The sequence below is a fragment of the Podarcis erhardii genome (genome assembly GCF_964252035.2).
Source record: "Podarcis erhardii genome assembly, chromosome: 6".
In the NCBI taxonomy this organism is placed as follows: Eukaryota; Metazoa; Chordata; class Lepidosauria; order Squamata; family Lacertidae; genus Podarcis; species Podarcis erhardii.
In genome coordinates this window covers 57,525,742-57,541,227 of record NC_138510.1, presented here as the reverse complement: position 1 = coordinate 57,541,227, position 15,486 = coordinate 57,525,742, and the positions used below count along the sequence as shown (strand labels likewise).

Here is a 15,486-nt window from a genome sequence, read left to right as displayed (position 1 = left end):
AACAGCGGAGGTACAGCATAGACACCATGCCTAGTAGCCATTGATATCCTCCATGAATTCCTCTAAACCTTTCTTAAAGTCATCCAAATTGTTGGTCAGCACTACCTTCTGTGGAGCAAATTCCGTCGTTTAACTATGTGCTTTGCGGAAACGGTAGATAATCACACACGTTTAACGGGGGTGGGAAGCTGTGGCTTTGAATATAAGGGTTGTTAGAGAATGAGAAGAAAGCTGAAGGAATCGGTGAGAAGGCTCTGAGATTGGGCAATGCTATAGGAAGGAACATTAGAATAGTAAGAATGACTACTCACAAACCCATTTCGCCACATGTTGCATCTTGCCATTAAGAACCACTGTATGCAATACTTTGTTGTGCTCTTTGCAAATGTGTTTCTAAATAGTAGTTATGACATGACTGTCAAGTTCCTTCACAAAGTATGGCACTTTACAAGTACAAAAAAGCTACTAGGGGGAGAAGCTTACAATATTTGCTTATTTTATTTTAAAAATCTATTCTGCCCTTGTGGCACAAAAGCACCACTCAGCAGGGCCTACAGCATTCACAGCTGTAAATGGTGGGGTGAAGGTTACAAGCAGAATTACATTCAGTTTCAAGAGTGGAGAAAATCCTGTATTCATTCTGCTACAGTGAGTTTGCCCAGTGCCAAAAGGAAATGGATATTGAGAAACCTCTTAATTTCCTAGTAAATGTTTTTTATGTAAATGCCTTGTGTAGATGGTACATCATTACATACACGACTTTCTTCTTCTTCATTTTGCAAATGATGTATTTGAATAAGGAGAATTGGAATGATCCTATCTGTTTCCCAAATATGCCAGGCAAAATTGACTTTGGTTTCAATGCATTAAAATTGCTTCGATACTTACTTGAGATGAAAGGGACCCTCTTGCCATCTTCTCAAATCCAAGAGCCAGGACACAGTTAGCCATACCTTAAATACAAGTTATTGAATACTTTACACTGTAGATGTTATTTTTTTAAAAAAAAGACAAAAAACAAAACCCATAATTTCATATTATACACTTGAATCCAGGCAGGAGGCCTGGACCTGCAGCTAAGCTTTTCAAACATTTGGCTGAAAATATTCCAAAGCATGCTAAAAGCTGGTTTTTAAATTTCCTATAGTCAATGATGGAACTGATAACACTAAGCCCATATGCATTTGCAGTAGGAAATAAAACAGAACTCACCTCCCTGGACCAATTGTCTGGCCATGAACAAAGCAGTTGATCCGGTAGAGCAGTTGTTGTTCACATTCATAATAGGAATACCCGTTAGCCCCAAACTATGATAAATGGCTCGCTGACCACAGGTTGAATCACCTTTGTAATGAAAAAGAAGATGCAGAATCACACAACTGGCCAGAGGAGCACTGCATTCTCTATCCTCCTTCTGAAGCTGTTAAAGTACTCCAAACTTCTTAGCACTATGACAGGAAAATTCAGTCCTAGATATCTCCAGGTAAGGCTGAGAAGACTCCAGACTAAAACCCTAGTGGGCCACTCATTCTGTTTTTAATATTTAACAATACCATACATCCATTTAGTGTTCAGGAGCACATAAGCAAGTATATTTTCTCAGGCTAGCTTTTCATAATCAGCTGCCTATGCAGTTACAAATCAAAAGGTATATGGTTAAATTGATTTCCACATATTTTATGCCATTTAAAACTAAAATTCTAGCCTTTCCTATTTTATCACCAGGCACTGAAGTTGAGAAAACTAGAATTTTACCCCTACAACCACACAAGACACAAGACACATAGAAATGCCAATATGGTTATATAAATTTGTCAAATCCTGTCCCCGCCATCCAATCTCAGAGCAGTTTAAATGCCACAGCTAGCAGTTAATGCCAGAACAGAAAAACTGCTGCCTCAGTGATGCATTAGGTTAACAAGCAGACATTAAGAGTGGCAGATGAAGCCCAGGAAGCGAAGCGTTGAGGTCTTAACAGTAGCATTACTTACCATAAACATAGCCCACACATGCCTGCTCCACAGAAGAATAAGGGACACCTGCATCAGCAAGAGCCTTCTGACCTGAACATTGGAAAAAAATAGTTACAAAATCTTACCTAAATCTTTCAGTGGGTATTTAAACAACAAAACAAAACACTGATGGACTCCGTTTCGAGAGGTACGTTTAAAAAGCAAATGGATTGCAAGTACACTTCTGTACTCCTAAATGGATTACATTTTACAAGACTTAGGCCAGTTCAGGCAAGATACAGTACCTGATGTTCTTTGAAATATCCCCGGCTGCCTCAAGGGACACATTCATAGGGTTACCAAGTCATTGGAGCTAGGTGTACATGGATACAGCTCTCTTAACACTATAGTAACTGGCAAAGGTTTTGCCAAACTGTTGGAATTACAGAAACCACTGCCAATGATAGGCAGCTGCACCTGTGTAACTTCAGGTCACTTATTATGGTATGCAGGTTCGCAGATAGCTGGGGTGTGCTTGCAGGGGTTTCCCCACAGAGCAGCAGATTATAACCAGCCCTTGGCCTTTCACACTGCAGTGCTCAAGTCTTGTAGGGTTTCTTTTCTTGAAAGAAATGAATTTATTTCTTAAATTTGAAGTTATAGTCTAATCCAGAGCTTTCCAAACTGTGTCACAGCACGTTAGTGTGTCGGCTGCTGTATGTGGTGTGAACACTCCCTCAGCAACTCCCTGGGCTGGAAAGGGGTTAGTTTAACCTCCGGTTTGCTAGCAAAACTGAACTACTGTGTTGCAACATGACGCATATCTAAAAAGCGTGTCATCAACATGAAAAGTTTGGAAAGCTCTGGTCTAATCATTAGAGCAACAAATAGTGATATGCAAACCCTGATGATCAACTGATTGTTGGGCCTTGCAAAGCACTGCAAACTCTATGCAAGCCACAGCAATCAGCTCTGTCGGCGCTTGCAAAGCGTCATACATAGGGCTTTGCAGGCGCCATTGATCAGCTGACCAGTGGTGCTTGCAAACCCCCTTCTGGCCTAGTCACAGCTTTACTTGCTCTACACCTGATATAAAGTGTAGATTCCCTGGGTGTGGTTTGGCCAAAACAGTATAGCAGACCAAATTTGTACTTTTTAATGTTGCAAACTGTTCTGTGAAGGGCAGTATGTAAATTAACAACAACAGAGGCCTAGCAATCCTAATTAGCTCTAATGGGGCTGGGGGGGGGAGTTTCCCCACCAATACTCTAATGATGGGTTCATCGTTGCAGACACCAGTGCACACTTAAAGTGAGTTTTCAAGAAAGTTAAAAAACAGATTGTTTTACATAAACATTTATGCTACTCTAGCCAGGGCAATCCTCCCCACCTCCCTGATGTTATCCTACGCTGCCAAACCCTGACAACACCCAGACACACCTGGCAAAGTCCTTAACTGGTAGCAACAATTGGCCAAGCAATAGGCCTTCCTAGGCCTATGGCTCCTTGCCAAGGGCTGTTGCAACTGCTCTCACGCAGCAGCATTGCAATACTGTACTGGCACAGCAGCTGAGCCATGCTATCTCCAGACCCCTCAAAGTGCTCAGTTATCTCTAGGGCACTGCCCCCTTCCCCCAGTTGTGAGCCAGACCCCATTATGATGAACCAACCTGCTTCTTTAGCCATGTCGGGGTAATCAAAATTTTCACGAGACCCAGGCTTTTCAAACTGTTAGAAAGAAAAGCATTTTTAAATTTTTAAAAAAGCAAGTCTATTTTCTTCACATTCGTACTCCTATAACTTCTAATCACACAAATTCTGCAGAGTGAAAGAACAAGGAAGTACACACTACACATGCACATGGTAACTGCCTTTTCAGATCTTATCATATTTTAATATAGCCACTTGCCATTACACAAATTCAGCAATATATAGTGATGCAAACAAATTATATGTTAAAAATTCCTGAAGTTTTGCTAAAGAAAAAAATCATGTTGCTACAAGGAAGACAGATCTCTCTGTCAAGCTATAACATTTTTGTTTATCTTTTGATGCACTAGTTAGCAATGCCATTAAAATACCTGGCACTTTACAACATAACAAGAATGCAGGTCCCAAAGGTCCTTGCTCAGCTATTGCATAAGCTATCAACTTATCTTCCAAGAGGTTGTGACATTCCTCTTTTTTACATGCTAACCTGACATATGCCAGACAAATAGGTAAGATTTAGGAATGAGGAATCATATGAATGCTTAGAGCAAAGGAGAGAGGTCTGGAGCTAAATATTATGCCTGTGAACAGAAACTTGGCCTGCTCATGTGGAAGGGGCCCTTCAGATCCGGTCTCTAGTCCAGGCTACCTCAACCTCGGCCCTCCAGATGTTTTGAGACTACAATTCCCATCATCCCTGACCACTGGTCCTGCTAGCTAAGGATCATGGGAGTTGTAGGCCAAAAACATCTGGAGGGTCGAGGAAGCCTCCTCTAGTCTCTTCCATATTAATCTTCTAATAAAAAATTTCTGAAGTGGTTTTATTTATTTATTGTTGCAGTTACGGTAATTCTATCACTTTTTTCCACTTTGCATCAAAGCAGCTACAGTAACAAATTCGCACAAATAATATATACCCACTGACCCACATGCATATTCACCCACACCCAACACCCCATGGAAATAGCTTTGAAAACAATCAAGTCAGACAATCAAGCAGCAAAATAAAATTAGAAATATCTCGGACTTTATTAAAAGTCAGTGACAAAGAGAGACAGAGATGTTTTATGTCTCATCCCAGATAGTGGGCAATCCCTAATGTTAGCCATATTCAGAGAATACCCGCTAAAAAAAAATAGTCGATTTATTTCTGTAGGTTACAATAGGTATGCTTTAGTATGATTTAGTTATTGTTCCCCATAATTTCCCCTTGCCCCCTGTCAACAGAGCCTATACCTATACCCATTCCCTCCAATGAGCCTTTCCTTGCTTTGTTTGTCGGCTTGCATTTATTTCAGTGGCTCCCTGCCTTGTCAACTAACATTCACAGCATTCTCTTTCCTCCAGTGAACCTACTGGTTTCATACTGAAAGCAAGAGGGAGCTTGTCACTCACACTGTCATAATATTCCTCCCTTTTAATTAGTCTTTCCCAACACAGGGGTGGCAGCGCTGGGAAGACTCTACCTGTTGAATTTCTTCCAGCCACACAGCTACCAAAGGGGCCGGTGGCTAGTATTGCAGGGGAGGGGGTGTCCCGTGCGGGGCCGACCCAACCTACCTTGCAGGGTTATTGCAAGGCTAAAACAGGGGGTTGGAAGCCATGCAGACCACGCGGTTTCTTGGGAGGGATGGAAATGAGGTGCAGCCTGAAAAGGAGAGCAACTCTAAGCGCTTTCATCCCCCCCCCCCGCACTCCTTTCTCAACAGAGCAACCCATCCAGTACCTTAGTCATGCCGACTCCCACCACAAACACCCTCCTTCCTAGCCGGGACGGAGCCATCGCCGTTGCTCAGGATCGCCCTGCGCCCCCAACTGCAAGCCCGACGACCACCTGAAGACGAGCGCGAGTCCTCTTTCTCCTCCCTGGCACTCGCGCGCGGTTGTTGGACTGGAGGGGGGGGGGAGGTTCCAGCCAAAGGTCGACGGCAGGGGCGGGGCCGCCCTGAGATTATCGCTCCGCCCCCCGCGCTCTTAAAGCAACAGTGTCTCTGAATCGGCCAAGCACCGATCGCTCAGGACGGCAGATGAAAATTAGTGGTTGCATATACACATCAACTTGCCAACAAAGGTCCGTATAGTTAAAGCTATGGTTTTCCCAGTGGTGATGTATGGAAGTGAGAGCTGGACCATAAAGAAGGCTGATCGCCGAAGAATTGATGCTTTTGAATTATGGTGCTGGAGGAGACTCTTGAGAGTCCCATGGACTGCAAGAAGATCAAACCTCTCCATTCTTAAGGAAATCAGCCCTGAGTGCTCCCTGGAAGGACAGATCCTGAAGCTGAGGCTCCAATACTTTGGCCACCTCATGAGAAGAGAAGACTCCCTGGAAAAGAGCCTGATGTTGGGAAAGATGGAGGGCACAAGGAGAAGGGGACGACAGAAGTTGAGATGGTTGGATAGTGTTCTCGAAGCTACCAATATGAGTCTGCCCAAACTGCGGGAGGCAGTGGAAGACAGGAGTGCCTGGCGTGCTCTGGTCCATGGGGTCACGAAGAGTTGGACATATACACCTAGAAGAACCAGTGCTGGATTTTACATATAAGCTAAACAAGCTATACCTTAGAGCCCCGCTCTATTGGGGGCCCTCAAAAAATTTAAAAGGGGAAAAACAGGAAGTACATTTCCAAAATATAAGATAAAAAATAAAATAAAACCTACATACACCAACAGTGCTTTGTGTTGTGTAGGCTCCTATAATGTAAGTAATGGGCCCCCTGCTAGCCTGCCTGCTCCCTAAAATATCACTGGTTTGCTCATTTCTATATACAGGGTGCCTGCATTCTGCATGGACTAGTTGCATGGCTTTGGATACCTATTAGGTCCATAAATTACCATATAGCATATAGTAAACAAAAAAAGCAGCGACAATTTGTTGTTGACAACTGGACATATAAAGGGCCCCATTACCTTCAGTAGCTTAGAGCCTCATCAAACCTAATCCGGCCCTGAGAAGAACAATAGACTGTAGAGTTGGAAGGGGCCCGAGGGTCATTTAGTCCAACCCCCTGCAACTCAGGAATCCTGCCCTCCAACCTTCTGGTTAATCTTCTGTGAAGGTTGTTTTTTGCAAAGGTGGTGTTTTGAAAATCCTAAGCCAAAAACTTTGGGAATAAAAGTTGGTTCTTGAAGGTTCAATTCCATAGCTTTCCCCACTTGCCTGGGAGTAAGCCCCACTGAATTCAGTAGGGTTTGCTTCTGAAGAGCCGTAGTTAGCCTTGCCCTGTCAACTTGCCCCAGTTTAAGCCACGACATAGCAGAGAGAGACGCTATTTCCTTGGTTCGACCCCCAAACTTAACAGTTAGCAGGCAAGGAGGCGGCGCCTTTCCACTCGTCCTCAGCTCCAGCTGCAAGGAAGTGAGCGAGCGCCGCCTGCTATCGATCCGTCGCCGCTGCTCCTTTCAGACTTCCAAGAACGACTTAAAAAATAGAATCGCGATGCTCCGCTTGGGCAGAGCAGCCGCCTTGCTGCGGACGCTTCCCGCCCAGCCCCCGGGGGAAAGGGGCAAGATCCCCAGGAGAGCCGCGTCTGCCGGGAGGAAAAAGGAGATCCTGCTCGAAGTGCACGGAGAGGCTGGCGGCGGTGAGTGGAGCCCAGCGGCCTCCTGAGGGTGTCCGGGCGCAGTTGAGGAGGCCCAGGGCGGCTCTGCAAGAAACGGGAGCTTCGCAGACGATGTGGCGGGGGGATCGTAGCTACTCCTACAAGTTGTTGCAAGGGACGAGGTAACCTCCCGTCCCGTCCAGCCCTTTGCATGTTTGCTTGTTAACTCGGAAGTAAGTCCCGCTGAGTTCCACGGGGCTTATACTCCGAGGTAAGTAGGCACAGGATTGCAGAAGCGAGGCTATGGAAAGTGGATGGATGGATTTCATAAAATATATATGCCGCTTGAACCTCAGAGAGCGTTACCAAAAAACCCCCCCAAAAAACAGATAAAGCAAGAAAACCATCACTAAAAAGTTTGCAACTGTAATTATAAAAGACAGAGGTTAAATCCGCAGTAAAATAGGCTGGAACAAATTAAAACTCCTGCAAAGTTTCCTCAAACATCTGAAGAGAGCAACTGTTGTCTTCTATCAAAACCTGGGAAGCCCCGTCAATTATGCTGCCGTCCTCCAATCACAAGCGTTGTTCGTGGGCAACACCCTCCCTGTAAACAAAGATTAGCGGGCATGAAAGGCACCATTGGGCGCGTTGCAGCTTGAAGGAGCCGCCTAGCCCATTTCAGGAATAGATGAGAGATCCGCTCCATTAGGGAAGGCTGCACCTGTTGACCTCCAATTGTTTTGGACTACAACTCCCTGGCACCTGGGTGGCAAAAGCTGCACTAAACACAGCAGGGATGGGGAACCTGAGGCCTTTCAGGTGTAGTTCAGTGGCAGAGCATCTGTCTTGCGTGCAGAAAGGGCTGGGTTCAGTCCCCCTGCATCTCCAGAAAGGGCTGGGAGAGACTCCTGCCTAAAACACTGAGAGCTGCAGGCAGCCAGAGTAGACAGTACTGAGGCCTAATGGTCTATTTCAGCATACACAGCTTGCTGTGCTCCTATGCTAGAATGGACCAAAGTCAAGGATGGTGAAAGCTGTGGTTCCGAGAACATCCGCAAGGCCACTGGGTCTGTCTCTGGGCTAAGCCTAGCCTTGGTCATTGGGTTTGTGTCCCTCTCCCTCTCATTTGCATTCCACACACCCTGGAGTATTGTAAGCTGCCTTGAAAGCTCTGGCTGAAAAGTGGCTTCAACGTTTAAAATCAACAATAAGAAATGGAACTACCTCTAAATAATAAATGAAAAAGAGTTCTTTATTTTATTTTGGAGTACAGGTATTGCAGAAATTCTGATGAACAGACCACATGCCAGAAATTCACTGGGGAAAGTGCTCGTGGATGAGGTGATTGAAGATTGTCTTCCATTGTACAGATGATATTTGTATTTGTATTGGGGTCCCAGGTAACTTAGTAGCTTCTTAGACCTTAGTAGAACCTAGAGTTTTTGAAGTGCAGACAAACAGCACAGTCCTATACATATCTAATAAGACGTAAGTCCCATTGAATTAAATAGGGATTACTCCCAGATAGGTGTGAGTAACAGCGATAGCATGCACAATAATTGGGTATGGGAGCTGTCGTCCAGTGATCCCTGCAGTGGTGCTAACTTGAATAAAATATTGGGTAAGCCCTACCCAGCATAATCACAAGACGCGGTGCACACACACCATTTGAATGACAATGGCCATCAACCGGGGGGGGGGGTGGCAAAGGAACCTCGGCCCCTAGGATTTGGCTCCTATGCCTGCAGGACTAGCTTTTCCATCCTTGATATTGATAGGTTTGCAACCTGCATCTGCAGGATAGTCTAATATTTACATACTGTACTTTGCATGGAAATGCTTATAAGTACAATAGCAACACAATGGGTTGTATCCAATGCTGGTCCTACTCAGAATAGGCACACAGACATGATTGAATATGACTAACTTAGGTCCATTAATGTCAGTGAGTCTCTAGTCTGAGTAAAACTTATTTGGATACAAGCCAGTCTATCAGCATGCTGGATATTTGATCCGCTTAACATGCTTGTTTGTGTGTACTTTCAATTTCATTTTTTCAGTTCAGTGCTCAGCAATGGTCACATAATAAATTAAATGAACTGGTAGAATTTTCTATTAATTGAAATCTGAAGTTGCACCCACTCTCTCCCCCTCAGCTGTTTGAAACCCTTGAAGTTCTCCATTTTGATGAGAGTATTCGCGTGGTGATAATTAAGAGCAAAGTGAAAGGCGTTTTTTGTGCAGGTGGGTAAAGGCATTCTCTGATTTAAGAAAATCAGAGGCATATATATATATATATATATATATATATATATATATATATATATGAATAAGGACAATAAATAGATTTTAAGCAATTATATAGCCCACCAATCATATGTTTTCCCCCACTGGATTTAATATGTATTTGTTGTGTCTTGTGTATCCTTGTGATTAAAGAAATTGCTGCCTCCAAACCTAAAAGCTGAATTATTCTTACTACTATGTATAAAGATAAGGTTTTTTGGGGGGGGGTGTAGTTTTACTACTTTTCTCATCGTATCTCATCCTCATTCATATTACTGGCATTCTATTACCAGCAGCGGTACAAACTTTAAATTCTAGAACATCTTGATTTCTACACTCTGCTGAGCGTTTGAACCTTGTGAAATATAGGACAAACATAATAGCAATTAATATGTGCAATTGACACTGGGCATTTGAGTTTTCTATTAGGGTGTATCAATTATGTAGGAGGAGAATGGAACATGTATGCATTATTCTGTCAAAATTGATTAATAGACTGCCAAAGCTAACAAGGCTTCCTGAAACCAAATTGCAAGTTGTCACTATCACAACCTAATCCTACACAGAATTAGGTATGTTTGCCTCTACAAGGGATTGAGATGTATTGTAGTTTACAGGGCAGTTACTAGTGCATTGAAGCACTGCTGTTGAACCCATTGCGTTTCCTTTCTCTATTGCCCCAACTGCCTTCTGCTGTTGTAAATTCAGGTGCCGACTTAAAAGAGCGTGCTAAAATGAGCAATACTGAAACTGACCATTTTGTTCAGAGGCTCAGAAGCTTAATGAATGGCATTGGTAAGTACATCATCGTGAACTCCTTTGCATGTGATTATCTTTTTAACAGGGGTGGGGAACCTTTTTGACTCAGTAGGCCAGATCAAAGGGACACGGGTGGCGCTGTGGTCTAAACCAGAGAGCCTAGGGCTTGCCGATCAGAGGTTTGAATCCCCGCGACAGGGTGAGCTCCCGTTGCTCGGTCCCTGCTCCTGCCCACCTAGCAGTTCAAAAGCACGTCAAAGTTCAAGTAGATTAATAGGTAGAGCTCCGGCGGGAAGGTAAACAGTGTTTCCATGCGCTGCTCTGGTTCTCCAGAAGCAGCTTAGTCATGCTGGCCACATGACCCAAAAGCTGTATGTTGGCTCCCTCGGCCAGTAAAGCGAAATGAGTGCCACAACCCCAGAGTCCTTCGCGACTGGACCTAACGGTCAGGGGTACCTTTACCTTCAGGGCCTGACTTTGACAGGTAGGAGGGACAACTCACTTGTCAGTCATCTGACATCATGTCATGTGACAGGTAAGTGGTCCCGCCTACCTGCCAACAGTTTACACATGGGGCTTGCTTATACAGCATATCCCCCACAGGAAATATGCTGGTGAAGCAGCACGCTGAAGGACTGAACTCTCTTCAAGCCTAAACACATCTCGAACAATGTTGCATTCATTTAAATGAAGCATTGCTTCCAGGTATTTGAGATGAGGGTGTTAGATTTAAACTAACTTTTTTAAAAAATAAAGGCCTAATTCATATTGTCTCTCCATTCATCACTATGCTACCTTGGATGGATTTACCAACTACTGTAAATGATGCTGCACTGAATATCTTACTATTTAATTTTTACAGCTGCTCTGCCAATGCCCACCATTGCTGCCATAGAAGGCCATGCGTTGGGTGGGGGCTTGGAACTGGCACTAGCTTGTGATCTCCGCGTGGCAGGTGAGTCTACCAGCACAACCGGGGTCTACTCTCACTGCAATGACACTTAAAGTTGGCAATTGGAGGTATTCCCTTGTGCTAAAATTCCAAGTGCTAACATTTAGTGCTTTAAAGCACGTTGACACTGTACTATGTGCTAATGTAGCTTCTCCCCTTGTTGTGTTCTTGTTATAAATCAGCATCGTCGGCTAAGATGGGCTTGATTGAAACAACAAGAGGACTCTTTCCTGGTGCAGGTAGTGTAGCTTCACCCACTTTTTTTTGCTGCTTTTACATTAATTATGTGTCCTATTGTGAAGTAATAATGCTATAATTAAGCTAAGGTCCAGCGCCAAAGGGCCTTCTGGCAGTTCCCTCACTGTGAGAAGCCAAGTTACAGGGAACCAGGCAGAGGGCCTTCTCGGTAGTGGCACCCACCCTGTGGAACGCCCTCCCACCAGATGTCAAAGAGAAGAACAACTACCAGACTTTTAGAAGACATTTGAAGGCAGCCCAGTTTAGGGAAGCTTTTAATGTTTAACAGACCATTGTATTTTAATACTTGTTGGAAGCCGCCCAGAGTGGCTGGAGAAACCCAGCCAGATGGGCGGGGTATAAATAATAAATTATTATTATTATATTATTATTATAAAATATCCCAGCAGTCCCAAAACCCCTTCCTAGTTCTGCCAGTTATTTAAGCAAGATCTCTTCTTTGTTTTTCCTTTTTTAAAAAAAGAAATTGGATATGTGAATACTCCCGTCTCCAGTTTTAAAATAGAAATGCTCCTATACTTACCGTTTTGACCTTAGGTGAGAGAGCAATATAATTTTAAAGACTGGCAGCCTGACATCTCAGTCACTTCGACGGTTAACTGTTCATCCTAGCAAAGGAATGCCGCATCTCCTAGTAATTTTTCATCTGTGGCTACAAATATTTCCTGAAATGTAAACTAAATCCCAGCTATTTTGGAGTACTACAACATTTAGACACTATATAGAGAGGGAATTTGAAGATCTTACAATATTACATTGTGGAAATTCAGTCTCTGAGGCAGAACTTAATAGCATTTCCACAATCTAATTTTTCACTTACTTAAAACAAACAAACATGCCCTCCAGCTGTGGTTGAATTCCCAACTCCTACCAGTTCCATGACAGGGATAATGCGAGTCCAACCACATCTAGACAGTCACAGGTTCCCCATCTCGGAACTATAGCAGTACAGTCGTACCTTGGTTCTCAAACGGAATCCATTCTACTTCCAAAAACGTTCAAAAACCGGAACACTGACTTTTGTGACGGAACCGGAACCGGAACACTGACGGAACACTGGTTTGTGGCGTTTGGGAGCCAAAACATTCGAGAACTAAGCTGTTTGAAAACCAAGGTATGGCTGTATCGTTTAAGCATGGAAACCATAAAGATGTGCATCCTTTTAAAAGTATGTTGTGGATTTGGTGTTTTTTTTCCTGTCTAGGTGGAACCCAGCGCCTACCACGCTGTATTGGACTAAGCCGTGCTAAAGAACTAATTTTTACTGGCAGACAGATTGATGGACAAGAGGCATTCTCAATAGGTTTAGTTAATCATGTAGTGCCACAGAATGAGGAAGGGGATGCAGCTTACCAAAGAGCGCTGGCTTTGGCTGAAGAGATTGTTCCTCGGGTCAGTATATCTTTGCATTTGCCAAGTAATGTCAAGGTTGCTTTATGTAATACATTGAATCTGTTGCAAAGTAAACCAGGTTAGAATTATTTAGTTTCTGCCTTTCTGAATAATTTGATGTCCTCTGTAAAATTAAGCTAGTTTGCTGTTCGTTTAAAAACTGGTACAAACAGATATTTGGAGAACATTGTGCATACTTTCTGTATAGTGATAACTATCCCCATCTTTAATGATACCATTTTGGATCTACAAGAGACTCATCGTATGCTGGTATACTTTGGAGCTCTTGGTCCTCAATAAGGCACTCAGTCAGGAACTAGACTGGGGGATGGAGTGTGACTGTGTGTTTCCAATTACTCACAGAAGTTTGTCTCTGCATTGGAATGTAGGTGAAATGATTTGGTTTTGTTGATCAATTTGAGATGTTTCATCGGAAGCAATTCATAAATGGAAATTATATATATAAATACATATATATATATATATATTCTCTTTAAAGGCTCCCATAGCTGTGAAAATGGGAAAAGTGGCTATAAACAAAGGGAGTGAGGTAAAGTAGGCTTTTTATAACCATCTTTGTTACAGTTCATTATTAAACTAGCAGAACCCCGCCAAAAGTTGTTTCTAGAGTGGCATAACTCATTTGTAGCATAACTCATTAGAAGCTGTTTGCCCGTGGCTCCTTCCTTCTCCCTCCTATGCTTTTCCTCAGGCCTGTCATTTCTTCACTTCCACCCAATTAAATATTGCCTGTAAAAACAGGTGGACAGCAATACAAGCAACAGTGAGGCAGAGATTTGGTTTGTTTAAGCAAAGACAGGATTATATTGGGCACATATAAAGTAGGGTCCAAAGAGGTAACCTTATTAGTCTGTCTTTTAGTACCTTAAAAACTAAAGGACCTGTTGTGACAGCACCTTCAACAAATGCTTCTATCTGATGAAGGGGTTCCTAGTCCTACACGTTAGTCTTTAAGGCCCACAACCCTTGCTGTTTAAAGTGCAGTTACTCATTTTAACATAATGGTGAAGACTGATACCTTTCAGTCACTTCATCAAGTCTGTCATGATAGTGCTCTATTGTTAAACTTGCATCTTGCAAAATTGCTATTATTTTAAGTGCGCACTTTGGCACATGCAATTAAGATTTCTCTTTTCCCAGGTGGATATTGCCTCCGGTATGGCTATTGAAAGAATGTGTTATGCCCAGGTAAGCTAGCCTTTAATTAAACCCTGCTTTCCCCCACTTAAGTGTTCACTTTATGCATATTAAAGTGCTCAGCTGTGAAACACTTCTCATTCTGAAGATCACTGAGAAGAGTCAAATGCTTCTATGATTTGGCTCCAAAAGGTGCAATTGCACTCAGAAACTTCCTTGGAATGTTTGACTTTCCTCAGTTCTTACCTGAGAGCATTGTTTCTAGCATCCCTCTACAAACAGCTGTACACTCAGAGCATCTAATAAGGCTGCTCAGGATTCATCAGTTGAGAGCTGTAATGTGTAATACATGTGCACACCACTATGATATTGACTGGGAAAATAGATGTGATGGGATCAGCAGACTGAGCACTCTACATCCGTTACTTCATAAAGGAAAGAGTGAAGGGATATGTTTGTATACTCCCCCCCTCCCCCAAGGATGGTGGCAATTAGGAAATATAGTATTAATTGGTGTTTCTGTCTTTTAAATACAGAATATCCCTACGAGAGACCGGGAGGAAGGGATGGCAGCTTTCATAGAGAAACGGCCACCTAAGTTCATTGGGAAGTGACTTTTGTCCAACAGCGTTCAGGTGACTGAAGACAATTGCAAGAAGTTACGAGAAGGCTGTGTCTTATTACAACTTTTTTTCTACATAAATTTTATATTCAAACATACTGTTTCACTTGTTTACTCCTTTTCAGTCAGAAGTGTATGTGTGTAATTAATGCTTGTAGTGGGGATGTAGATACATGCTGGGGATTGAGTATAGTACCAATAGCAGAAAGGCAAAGTCATTCTGATAATTTAAGAGGATGTTAAGAGAAGACCTGTCTTAGGATGTTCATCCTTTATTCATAGCAAGTTGCTCATAATTGGGCTATAAAATCATGACTGCTTACTGATCCACAAGATAAATCTTTGAATAATTGTGATTCATATGAGTGTGGAATATAACTGGCCCAGAATGGACTCCAACAAGAGTTGTGCAATGGGGCCATCAGGGACATCTTTGTCATATACATGAGCATCTGCATCACCAACTACAGCTATTACACATTACGCCAATTGCACTTGTGCTTAATTTATAAGAGGGGAGATGAGCAGAATTATCAAGAGCCTACAGTACATCAATGGGTGAAACACTTGCCTGAGCTAGTTTTCCCTCTTTATCAGTGAGCAAAGGCCAAACTAGATGTTATGGCTGCACAAGGCAGCTGTTCTGTGCAAGCTCTTCTATGAAGTGGAGGGGGCACAATTTAAAAGCACATCGCAGGAATGTGGAGTTCTTTGACTGCCTGCACCAGGCATAGGCAAACTCGGCCCTCCAGATGTTTGGGGACTCCCATCATCCCTAGCTAACAGGACCAGTGGTCAGGGATGATGGGAGTTGTAGTCCCATAACATCTGGAGGGCTGAGTTTGCCTATGC

At 43.2% G+C, this 15,486-nt stretch overlaps 2 protein-coding genes across 2 annotated transcripts in view; one reads left to right on the top strand and one right to left on the bottom strand.

The window, feature by feature from the left end:
• SCP2 (sterol carrier protein 2) overlaps positions 1–5,557 on the bottom strand; it is a 29,537-nt gene extending 23,980 nt beyond the window's left edge. Inside the window, exons 1-5 of the mRNA XM_081866906.1 lie at positions 5,389–5,557; positions 3,623–3,680; positions 1,992–2,063; positions 1,213–1,344; positions 889–953 (exon numbers count right to left, since the gene is read on the bottom strand). Coding sequence (XP_081723032.1) covers positions 889–953; positions 1,213–1,344; positions 1,992–2,063; positions 3,623–3,680; positions 5,389–5,445 — 384 coding nt within the window. The 5' untranslated portion in view covers positions 5,446–5,557. The remainder of the gene's footprint in view (positions 1–888; positions 954–1,212; positions 1,345–1,991; positions 2,064–3,622; positions 3,681–5,388) is intronic.
• A 1,129-nt stretch (positions 5,558–6,686) lies between these two features.
• On the top strand, positions 6,687–14,730 carry ECHDC2 (enoyl-CoA hydratase domain containing 2). The gene is made up of 10 exons (XM_081866945.1): positions 6,687–7,246; positions 8,481–8,548; positions 9,364–9,451; positions 10,202–10,288; positions 11,115–11,207; positions 11,387–11,443; positions 12,667–12,854; positions 13,354–13,404; positions 14,016–14,063; positions 14,549–14,730. The coding sequence occupies exons 1-10, from the start codon at positions 7,102–7,104 to the stop codon at positions 14,624–14,626; spliced, it is 903 nt and encodes a 300-aa protein (XP_081723071.1). The 5' UTR covers positions 6,687–7,101; the 3' UTR covers positions 14,627–14,730.
• Positions 14,731–15,486: the final 756 nt, after the last annotated feature.

Coding starts and splice junctions, on each gene's coding strand:
- ECHDC2 (XM_081866945.1), top strand. CDS start 7,102: ATGCTCCGCTTGGGCAGAGCAGCCGCCTTGCTGCGGACGCTTCCCGCC. Junction 8,549..9,363: donor GGAAAGTGCTCGTGGATGAG/GTGATTGAAGAT, acceptor TCTCCCCCTCAG/CTGTTTGAAACCCTTGAAGT. Junction 11,208..11,386: donor TTGTGATCTCCGCGTGGCAG/GTGAGTCTACCA, acceptor GTTATAAATCAG/CATCGTCGGCTAAGATGGGC.